Source organism: Thermobia domestica, chromosome 6 (genome assembly GCF_964235325.1).
Source record: "Thermobia domestica chromosome 6, izTheDome1.hap1.1, whole genome shotgun sequence".
NCBI lineage: Eukaryota > Metazoa > Arthropoda > Insecta > Zygentoma > Lepismatidae > Thermobia > Thermobia domestica.
In genome coordinates, this window is record NC_137459.1 from 48083309 (window position 1) to 48095314 (window position 12006).

The window sequence follows — 12006 nt, forward strand, 5'->3', positions numbered from 1 at the left end:
AGAAATTACAAATTGATATGGTATCATATTATTGTCACCAGATTCATGCTTAACTTACAGAATTATCCACTTCTATGAAAAGAAGACAAAAATACCTCTCATACCGCATAGTATTAGAATTTTTTCAATGCAGCTTAAAGAATTACATAAAAATCATTAGTTTTAGATATCTCTTATCGTGTGAAAGCTATTAGCAACCATAGAAGTTTTTTGAATGGCATAATAAAATTATTATTGAAATAAATATTGAAGAAATTCATTGACTCTAGGTATGAGTCAATGAAACACATGTTTCTATTACCTATAATAGAAAATAATTTTTAAAAACCTTGCGGCAGCGTTTCCCAAACTGTGGCCTGCGGGATGTGGTTTTGTAGTACTCTTAGATTGAACAAGAGTCCAAACAAGAGACAAAAAATAAACTCAAATAAATTTCTTACCACACACGAGAGTTTGAAAATCCCAAAGTTTGGAAATTACATTGCGGTTCGAAGAACATTCTGACCAACAATAGTCTGAGAAGCACTGCTTTAGGAGACTGCAAATCTGTGCCTTTTTCAATCCTTTATATCTTATATTCCTATTAGGGCTTGTCTAGAAGCTACTAGTTACTTGAATGGCTCGAGTCATCACTGCTGCTATCACTTGGTTTGGTATCAGGGGTCCAGGTAACTACCTTGCGTCTACCGGAGTTAGTGTACAGCTCATGATAACGTTTATCATATACACAAGCGGTCACATGCAACCTCGTCTGTGCGGTCAACCAATTGACCATGGCACCTGTATGCAAGTTATACGTGTAAACAGTACCATCACATGATGGGACATAAACCAATTCTGGAGTACAGGAAACTGTAAGATCCATCTGGATGCAACGCCTACTTCTGTTTGGTACGTACCCAAAGTTCACCGGTTGAAGTTCTTCCTTGTCGAAATCCCACAACCTCAGCCGATAATCCGTGTCAAATGACAAAAGGTTTTGCCCTGAGGACGTGAAACGTAAGCTATTTACTGCTCCAACGTGTGCCTTATTCGGAAGACAGTAACCAGTTATATCAAATGGAAGATTGCCATAATGTAAGTAACTAGTGGGACTATGTGTATTTCTTACGTTCCATATCAGGATCTCACCGTTCTCGCTACCGGAAACCAGAACACTTTCCCGTTGTGGGTGCCAACAGCATGATTTAACTGAATCCGTGTGTCCAGTAAACACTTGAGTAGAGTTCCGTACTCTCGGATCGACCAGAATCACATTATCATTAACAGTGGCAACTGAAAAAAAAAGTAGGAAGAACTTCAGTCAATGTAAGCTTTAAAAAAAACTATGGAAACTTACTAAAATATTTTCAATATTACTTTACCCGTTTTAAAATTGTATCCATAAATAAATCCGGTTCTCTTGCTGTTCGGACCTATAATGTACCGGAATATGAATCATCTTTGTATGTATCACTCACATGTCGAAATCAGTCATGGTACTACTACTTCATTCTTCACACTTAGGATAATCCCTCCTCTTTAACAGAAGATATGAGGTCTATCCCCCCTTAAAAATATGTATATTCCATTAAATTCAGATAATAGTGATATATATATACACGATGTTTCAAAGCAATACCGACAACGTTTGGGAGGCGATTCCTGACACCAAAATAAGACGAAAAGTATAGACCAACCTGGGTACATAAATGCTTCCTTTCGGAGTTATAGGCTGTGGAAAACATGAAAAAATGAAATGTAAAGGTCCATAGCTCCAAAACTATGGGACCTACCATAGTCGGATCAAGACTTTACTAAGGAACTAATATGTGCTCTATCCAAAATTACATGTTTCAGAATCCTCAGGTACTTCCGCAACAATTTGTATAGAGGTAGTTAGTGAGTACTTCAGTTTATATGCCCGTAACCAAATTGGCTGTACAGAAATTGTAGCGTATAGTAATTTAAAGCATCAGCTAGATAATAATTCATGTTTTGTAAAATCTCAGGAAACACACCGTATGTGTAAAGTGGACCAGAGAAATTCTTGATGTCCAAAGTCCGTGAGTTAGGCAACCCAACTAACGCCCGCTCCAAGATTAATTACGCCTAATAGAGTAGCTAGAACAGCAGCATGAAGTTGCCTCATCTGTTAAAAGAACAAATCGTGAAGTGCGTTTTGTGCAGGAGTGAGGAGAAACGCTGGCTGTCGAAATGACAAAATGGAGTCTTTGGATACTTGTACTCACAGTAAACAGCACAATGCCAGAAAAAAAATATACAGACACTAGAGGCGCCGATAAGAAGAGAACAGTCGGCAACTTAAATAATCATATATTTAACTCAAGTTACGAATTATAAACAAGTTAACTTACTTCAAACGACTATGTGTATCAAATAATATACGGATAGATTATGCGGTATATGTAGTAGGCTATTCTTTTAAGTAAACACAAAGCCTTGCGCTGAGATTTGAAACTATTAACAGTAGTCCTAGCTGCAAATCAATTAAAGTATGAATGAATCATTCAGGGGAAGAACCCAGCCTCTAATGAAAATTTTGGGTGTCTAACAGGGCCTGAGCTCTTAGGCTCCGGCGGCAGTGATTGATACGTAATATTACTTCGAAAGAAGAACTTGTCCGATTTTATTATTCGTTAAATGACTTTTGAAACTGTTAAATGTTGGTATGAAGTAATTTATTTGTAAATATTAAAAATGCAAAATTCGATAACACTCAAACGAGTTGGAGAACCTATCCGTACTAAGTGTATTTCCCCTTAGGTTGTAAATATAACTGAAGGTTCTTCATTTGAATAATATTTGTGAAAATTTACACATTAAGACACAAGGAGAAAAAAGGAGAATATAGTTTCAATAAACAACAATTTAAAAATGCACGAAACTAACGGTTAATATGAAATATAGAACCATTAACAGAATTAACTCTGTAACTCGTTTTTTCCATTCATTTTTCTTCCTTTATTTTCAGGATTACATCATCATTGAATTTCTCCACTGGAGATTATCTTTCTTTGAGCAGCATCCAACTGGAGCTCAGCCTTGTAAACGAAACATTTTAAAAAGTTGTAAATGGCGAGGGGGAGACTCGAACTCGGATGACTGGTTTAGAAAACCACAATGCTAACCATTCACCTAAAGCGTTACTTATTTTGGCGCGATTAAATAAATAGCCTTTTCTGTTCGCTCAAACAGTGGTGGCTTGTTAATAGTCAAATTCAAAACATAGGAATATGTAATTGAGAACTCGGAGGGTAGTATATCCCTGTATTCACTAAATTATTAACAGTTCAGATTTTTAAAAAAAACAAGTACAAAACTCGTTTATTTTGAATGAAATACGGCGCGTATATTATATTCGTAAACAAACTAAAGACGAATCAATTACTGTGAAGTAATTGTGGTTCAGTGGTCAAGGCGCTTGACTAGTAATCTGAAGGTAATCAACTCGGATCCACGAACGACCAGTACATTTTTCTTTTACTTTAGAATTTTCGGTGGCGATTGATCAGCGATGGCACATGTTCTATTATCTTCAGATATTTGAATACTCGGTTGTCTCAATACTTGAACTATCAAATCTTTAGGAATAACAATAGTAATAATAATAATACTAATAAACTAATAATAATTATTATTACCTCATTGAAGATTAAAAGTTAGGAGATTATTATCACTCAGGGCATAACATTACAACCAGAAACGTGATATTTGACAAGAATATTTCGGTTTTGTTTAGTGTTGCCCACGAGAAGAGGAATTTCTCATCTCGTTTTTAAAACAAAACAAACTTTTAATCTTCAATGAGGTAATAATAATAATTATTAGTTTATTAGTATTATTATTATTACTATTGTTATTCCTAAAGATTTGATAGTTCAAGTATTGAGACAACCGAGTATTCAAATATCTGAAGATAATACGTAGAACATGTGCCATCGCTGATCAATCGCCACCGAAAATTCTAAAGTAAAAGAAAAATGTACTGGTCGTTCGTGGATCCGAGTTGATTACCTTCAGATTACTAGTCAAGCGCCTTGACCACTGAACCACAATTACTTCACAGTAATTGATTCGTCTTTAGTTTGTTTACGAATATAATATACGCGCCGTATTTCATTCAAAATAAACGAGTTTTGTACTTGTTTTTTTTTTAAAATCTGAACTGTTAATAATTTAGTGAATACAGGGATATACTACCCTCCGAGTTCTCAATTACATATTCCTATGTTTTGAATTTGACTATTAACAAGCCACCACTGTTTGAGCGTACAGAAAAGGCTATTTATTTAATCGCGCGCAAATAAGTAGCGCTTTAGGTGAATGGTTAGCATTGTGGTTTTCTTAACTAGTCACCCCAGGAGCATGCCTGGAAAAAGCACTGATATCATATGTGTAAGTGGAGTGACTAACTGAATCAAACCTTTAGATGAATGTCATTGGACATTACATTTGTTTCGGTATTACTTGATATAGATTTAATTGAAGAATAAAGCAAATTGCAAACTTTGTGATACAGGATATCTATGTTGAGTGTAAATAAGAGCAATTTATAGAAAATCAAGTATTAATTTGGTGGGAGTGAAATGCCCACTTTGGCGTCTAGCAGGAAACTTAGAGCACCAAGGTCACGTGTCTAACGTCACAAACTCTGTACACGTTCACCAAACATGCTGGGGTATCTGGACAATCAGGAGGTAGTGCGCTGTTGAACAGGATCGTATGAAAATGCACCACGGAAAACACAATTACGAATGTTTTATGAGTGCTTTTATTTGTGCAAATTTAAACAGGGACATCCTGCAGAGCAAACCTCAGAAAACATTAACCATGCATTTGGATCAGAAATGGTGAATAAACGTATCATTCGCTGTCGGTTTGTCCAATTTCAGCCCCGTAGGCTTCGACCAATATTATGTTACGATGAGCTTCTCAGGAGCACCGTCAAAGCAGAATCTCGTAAAATGCTTGTGTCATTTTAAGGAAAATTAAGTTAGATATACACCTTACCCTACCGTTCGGCGGTTCCATGCGATTGGTAAAGTGAAAAAGTTGAATACATTGGTGCCAGATGAGGTATGCACTGGCCAACAAAAATCACCATCTGGAAGTGTAAAGTTCTGTGAGTGCATGGAATACCCAGGGAGGATTCCTATATTTCATTTTTCAGATGAAAAATTGACCTGCAATGACAATTATTGTAAACGGCAGATACAATGACCATATCATGATCAAAATCCAGGACGACTTCATAAATCGGCTCTTTACTTCTAGAAGGTGTTGTTGCTGATATGGTACGAGAGATCCATCAAAGCGTAAAGGTGATTGAGATGCCAGAAGAGATGGTAGTTAGTGACTGAGATATCTGGAGAATTGGTAAGAAATGTGTTTTTTTCATGCAGAACCTGCACTGTCCTTTCTGCGACATGTGAGCGAATAGTGTCGCACATGAAGATATTATATCTGCTGATCATTCTTGGATACTTGTGGATAAATTTGCTGTGCATTTCATGGAGATCAACACGGTAATGATCCTCATTGATTGTTTCACCTTGCCTGGAAAAGGCTTGATGGATCACTCCTACCGTACCAGCCACAACACTTTCTGGAAGTAGAAATATGATTTCGGAAGTCGTCCTGGATTTTGATCACAATCCAATCATTGTCCTGGTGCTTTACGATTGTCATTGCAGATTATCAATTTTTCATCTGAAGAATCAAATGTAGAAATCCTCCCTATGTATATACTCTGTACTGTATTGTATATACTCTGTGTATACTCTGTGTGTACTTAATTTGAATTTTGATAGAGAAATTAGCTATCTTGAAAAATGCATATCAAAATTGACATTATATATTATTTATAACCTAATATTATTAATATTACGTCAGTTAAGAATGTTATTCATGCAAATTAGAGTATTAAAGCCAACATTATTCATATTATAAGCGCCGAACATATCAGTTTCGTTGGGAGATATTGGAAGGATTCGCAAACGCAACGTTTTTTTTTTTCTTTCTTTTCTTTGAAAGTTTCAAAATCATCTTCCAGCTCCTATCCAAACTCTTAGCCTCCAGCAAAATACTCCAGGACAGTAGAAAGGAAAGTACAACTGTTTCCATCTAAACATAGCACTCAGAACCAGAGATGGAATTATTTTAAAGCTACCTATGATAGGACTATGCTACTACTTCAACTCCTATATGGTTAACTACAAGTTAGATACACTTGTATACAGCGCCAAGAAGACGAGAACATTTCTTTTGTATTTTAGTAACATTCAAGTGTTATTTTTTCTGGGAACAATAACTTGTGATGTGATTTTCTTTGCTGATGACGTTTTATGTCACCTTCTTAGTCTTGCTGCGCTACCCCTCTGGACGAACCTAGACTTGCCATAGGCGTAGTGATACAATATTTGAAAATGTAAATTGACTGAATTGTTTATTAAATTTAATCAAACTACAAAGGTTCTTGGATGCATCGAAATATCAATTATGTTTTCTCAGAACGGTACGTCCCATGTCCGAACATCTTATATCCCGTAATTGTACTGTTTAAAGCACTATTTACAGACAGTTCTTGAGCCCACTCGGGCGATGTTCGTCTGCAAAATGGGTGACATCCATCTTTCGTCTATGCACCAATATTTTTGAAAAGTATAGTACCCCTCCACATGACAATGTAAATAGATTTTTATACTATAATTCTCTTGTTAAATACATTTTGTAACTGTTATAATGTTTAAACAGTAACTATAATACATGTCTAAGCAGGGATGAGTGTAAATAAGTTAAAATTTTTATTGTATTTATATCCTTTGTGATTGTTTTCTGCTGGGCGACCTGCCTGTTTTATTCGCATAGCTGTCACCACCTGTCACGCTTGTCATTTGTGGAGTCGGGAAGTTGAGAGTTTTTAATTATTATTATTTTTTTTTTTTTAAGGTTGTGGATATATTATAACGCATCACGACACAGGAAATGTTAGTTCATAAGTGTTGTAGATTCTACTGTATAAATTTTGTGGTACTTGTGTACCACGCACTGCATACAGTGATAAGGTGTGATCAGTCTATGTCATGCTCACTGCAAATATACTACCAGAACTTTCCTACAGCTTAGCAGTTGTTTTTCTAAGCGTTACATCATTGAGGAGGATTGCATCAGCTAATCTACAAGAAACTTTCCTAATCGGAAGAAGGGAGTGCATGTACGAAACGGAAGAGTGCATGTCATAAGAAGACGCCGTCTAGAATAGGACATCATAATCCAAGAGGACAATTCATTGTGATAATAACTCAAGTGTGGCCACAGACATTTTCACTTCGAGTAACAACAACGTTTTATCACATTTTACTTTTTTCTTTCTTGCATAAAGAAGTGTACAGTGCTGTGAGTTATTTGTGAATAGTATTTTTTTTAATGAAATTAAACACATCGCACCTAATCTGGAACTCTTTTATTCCTGGAGTCAATTCTGATGTCAAGGTATGTTGATACGAAGAGGGGTGAGTACAAATGTGTATACAGTGTACTATAATGTATTTTATTTCAGGCAGATGTCGGTCCATGGTTTCAAGGCAGATGACTGCAAATATTACTGCCTTGTAAAATGAGAAATCTGTTGGCCGCCTTTGACTCCGTTCCCCATCTTAGGTGGACACGCTACTATACTCGTAGCCTATGAGTCACACCGTTAAAGTCCCTCAAGATAGGCAACATAAACTATGAGCCTATGTAAATCTTTAACTCGGGTAAGCTTTTTTTTTTGTTTAATAGTTTTAGCATATATTTACATAAGGATTATTTTGATTATTATCAATTTAAAATTTTCACTGAAGAATCTCAAGTTTTTTTTAGTCTCTACCGCAATTATTCATTATCATAATTAATGGAACCCACGAAGACAGATGGGATTTCAAGTTGTGAAAGAAGACCGCTGTCAGAAGCAGAGAGGGAGACTTTATGGTCTATAACAAGATAGTGGTGGTTCAAGGTGACTTCTTGTATTCTGAAAATTCACATTCTCAAAATACAAGTAAACATCTCTAGAGAGTTGTTTCAACCCTCTCTCCCACACATAGACAACTGGCTCCCATGCAAGGGCGTAACCCTCTCTCTCACCATATAAACCATGCACTCACAGAAGTTTACATTTCCAGATTGATACCTTCCCTGATGGTTCCATGAAGATTCTTCAATGGTGGATGAACTTCCCTGCTGCAACGTGCGGTTGAAAACTTTTTCCTCATTGCTGACGGCAGATTTCTTTTTGGCACAGAATTCAACTGTTGCTGAGCAATGGCAAAAGCGAGTAGTTGCAGACGGTAACTATTTTGATTAATCAGTTATTACAGTTTCCATTTCTTTAGTTCACTTGAAGCAAACGTTTTGTTCACACCACCCTAATACCATATGTTGGCTTTAAATGATTGATAGAGGGTAGATAAGAGATATTTATTATGAATAAACCAATCTTAAAATTCAGACTTATTGCCACAGTTGCATGTGCTCGTTTTCAAAAATTAGGTAATAATAAATATCAATAGAAATATCATCAATAAAAATATTTCTTCAAAATAAAAGACAGTAGTACTTTTCTGCAATGAATGAATGTAATTGCTATCAAATTATCTCGAATAAATTCGATGATTTTCTAAGTCCCTAAAAATAAGTTAAATTACTTCTTTAATTGTAAGAAAGTAGTAATTATCTAACTCTTCAGTTCTCTGAGAATCATGGATCAATTGCTGTTTCAGACAAAGTTTATAAATGTACTAACCTGCTATCATTGAGTTAGGAGCGTTAGGATTTATACGATGAGTACAAGCTGAGCTACCAAGTCGGTATTTATATATAGGTGAGAGTGTCTCTACATCCCAAATTGAGAATAGATTATCATGGCTGCTGGTTGTAAATATATAGGAATTCTTAGGATGCCATTGGATGCTTTCGATGCTGTAAAAGTGAGTGTGTTCACTACTTCTGAAATAGAAATGAAATATGTTACAATAACTGAAGTCTTTATAAAACTAGATCAACATAGCAAAAACATGTGAAAAAATGAGTTATTCTTGTCAAAACAATTAAAAAGAACATATGATGAACACTATGAAAATGATCACAGCCACACACACACACACAAAATAAAAGTTCTTTGCACCGAACCCAGGGTATGGATTCGATGTATTTTCTTACTTCGAATCCAAATTTTGAAACCCCAGAACGATTGACCACGTCAATTTTGTTTTATGGGGCAAAAAATGTGTGTTCTCCCTATCCAAAATAAAGTTTAGTAATTGTAATGTTTGATGTCATGAAACAGATATTGACCACACTTCTATTACTGTTGCTCTGTACTTTTCTTTTTGTATTTGATGTTGTCCTATGCAGGATTGAAAATTCTTACATTTAATTCTCTCTTCTTTTTTTTTTTTAAATAATGTAGCCTTATTATAATAGGAAAAGATCTCAGGCTATGAGTAACGATAATTTCTAACAGTTAATATTCACTGTTCCGCTAAGTGCGATGTCTGTCTGACGTCAATACCTGTAGATGGCGCTAGCGTGCAGAGAATTTGCAGATTTAAAACTATTGTGACCAGTGTTTCTTTCAGAAACAATGTTCCGGGGAAGCAAACTTAGTATTCCGGGGAGGCACTACTGATACTATTCTATTTATTGATATGGTATAGACATATTATTTTTGGTCTGCTCCGGGGGAAGCAGTGCTTCCCAAAAACAGGTCTGAAAGAAACACTGATTGTGACGATTCCATTGCAACTGAAAAATTCAATGGAATCGTCACAATCAGTGGCGTATTTACGATTTTGTTTCGGGGAGGGCTTTTCTAACTTTCGGGGGGGGGGCTTGCCTGAAAATGTGAAAATTCTGCAAGATATTTCATTTACTTTACTATAGTAAGTAAGATTCCGGGGGGGGGGGCTTAAGCCCGCAAGCCTTCCTTAAATACATCATGGTCACAATAGAATTGTTTCAATTTAATTCAAAGGAATTTATGGCAAGGACAATAACCATATTTAGATTTGATTATTTATTATTTATAAAACTGCAAGTTAGTTGGTGGGCAAACAAAACAAAGCAAAAACAAAAAAGAAGAAAAGTAATATAACAATTACAACTTTTAAGTAAAGACGAATTTAACTTATAGTGACAACGGGCCGTTGACTTAGGCTGGTTTACTTTGGAGGCACGCTTGGCCAAGTGAAATGGAAGCGCACGCTTGCGCAAGCTTGCTCCGATGGGGGGGGTGTTTATACTACAGGCCAGCAACAGCAACTGATCGCGCTCCCTTTTCATCAGTCAAGATGCAGTCATCGGACAGTGAAGACGAAATATTGCTTGAAAGTCACAGTCACTTGAAAGAGCCCAACTTTGAAGGAGCACGCTTGCCTGTAAAAACAAATTGTTTTGTTTCCCGATGGCGGCGGGGCAAGCTTGTGCAAGCGCGCCCTTGCGAGTGGTGAGGAGTGTAATAGATTCCGTCAAATCACCACCTGTTTCAAACGCCCTTATAAAAATTTTGTTTGTATGGGCAAACTTGCGCAAGCGTGTGCTTCCATTTTACTTGGCCAAGCGTGCCTCCAAAGTAAACGCAGCCTTAGGGAAAGAATTAGTATCTAAAAATAAATAATAACCTGCAAATTACTATTGTGTATAACAGAGTGATACTTAAGGTATGTCATTTCTACTTAACAACACTGATAAAAGGCTAAACTTAACCTTCATCTTGCAAAGAGCTTTTGTTTGAAATACTACTTCTGACTAATTACATTAACCTATTACTTGAATTTTAACGTCCTTTTCGAGCACCGACGTTCTATGAAACAGGGTGTGCTCTTTAAAATGGAATTGAAAAAGCAACTATTTAAACCGTACCGAGGATCGAACCAGGGACACCTGCTTTGACACTTTCCACGAATAAGAACATATGAGTCATACAGAGTGGAAGACTTGTCAAAGTGCAAATGACGTCATTAATATCACAATTTGAACCGCATGCAAGAAAGTGATGTGATCCAGGTCGACCATCAACTCTTCGTATAGCACAGGACTGGCAAAACAATCAATTGATTTTGAGTATCGAATAGACCCCAAAACTATTTAAAGAGAAGTGATATTATCTAACATTTAACACACCCCAAGCGTAACACTCCAATTTTGATAAAATTTGGCAGGTAGATACGACTCACAAAATAAACGAATACTTGTTTTTTTTTTTTTAATTTTTGCGGAAAAACGGTTTTATGGGGCAAAAGGCCCCACCCAAATATTGAAATTTTCACGCCCGAAAGGCAAGAAGAAATGAACCGAAGTGAACGGAATTGTGCACATATATTGTAGGCGTAAAATGAGGGAATATGTGCTTCATATTCCCCCCAAAAAATGGTTGGGTGGGGAACGGATCCCTCCAGACCTTTGATAACGAAATAACAAAAGTGTTAATAACAATATGTCAGAAGTGACTAAAGGACTCGAAGAATTCCAACGAAACTTTTTGTAAGGACAATAAGTAAACAATAAACGAATACATGTTTTTTTCTATTTCCTAGTGAAAAAGAATGTTGTGGCCAAGGCTATCTCCGAACACAGTAAATGGTACCGTAGAAGCTCAGAGAATAATGGATCGAAGCAAATAAAATTGTGTGTAGATATTGCATATGTAAAATAAGGGAATTCATCTTTCCCAAGTGTTCCCATCCGATGTGCTTCAAATTTGGCACATCAACAGTAAACAGGAAATAAATTGATACGTTTTGGCTTATGCGGAAAAACATTGTATAAGGGAGTAAACCACCATGAAATATTATTTAAAAAATAAGCTTCAGGTAGGAAACGGCAAGTGTTAAAATAGTGTATATCTGCGAATCCATAGATGGTTGAAAGTAGGAAACACCTTTTTTTAGTTTGTGTCTCCGGCTGTTGGGAGAGGCAAATAACTCATTTTGTCTACAATATCTGTACATGATTTCATTTATT

At 36.1% G+C, this 12006-nt stretch overlaps 1 protein-coding gene across 1 annotated transcript; it reads right to left on the reverse strand.

The window, feature by feature from the left end:
- Nucleotides 1–604: 604 nt before the first annotated feature.
- On the reverse strand, nucleotides 605–8258 carry LOC145687176 (DNA excision repair protein ERCC-8-like). The gene is made up of 2 exons (XM_081760639.1): nucleotides 8177–8258; nucleotides 605–1275 (listed from the first exon to the last, which is right to left on the reverse strand). The coding sequence occupies exons 1-2, from the start codon at nucleotides 8256–8258 to the stop codon at nucleotides 605–607; spliced, it is 753 nt and encodes a 250-aa protein (XP_081616765.1).
- Between the last annotated feature and the right edge of the window lie 3748 nt (nucleotides 8259–12006).

Excerpts from the sequence above, each read along its gene's own strand:
- LOC145687176 (XM_081760639.1), bottom strand. The coding sequence starts at position 8,258 with ATGAGGAAAAAGTTTTCAACCGCACGTTGCAGCAGGGAAGTTCATCCA. Across the intron at positions 1,276-8,176 it reads TCATGGAACCATCAGGGAAG|TTGCCACTGTTAATGATAAT; the intron begins GTATCAATCTGG and ends TTTTTTTTTCAG.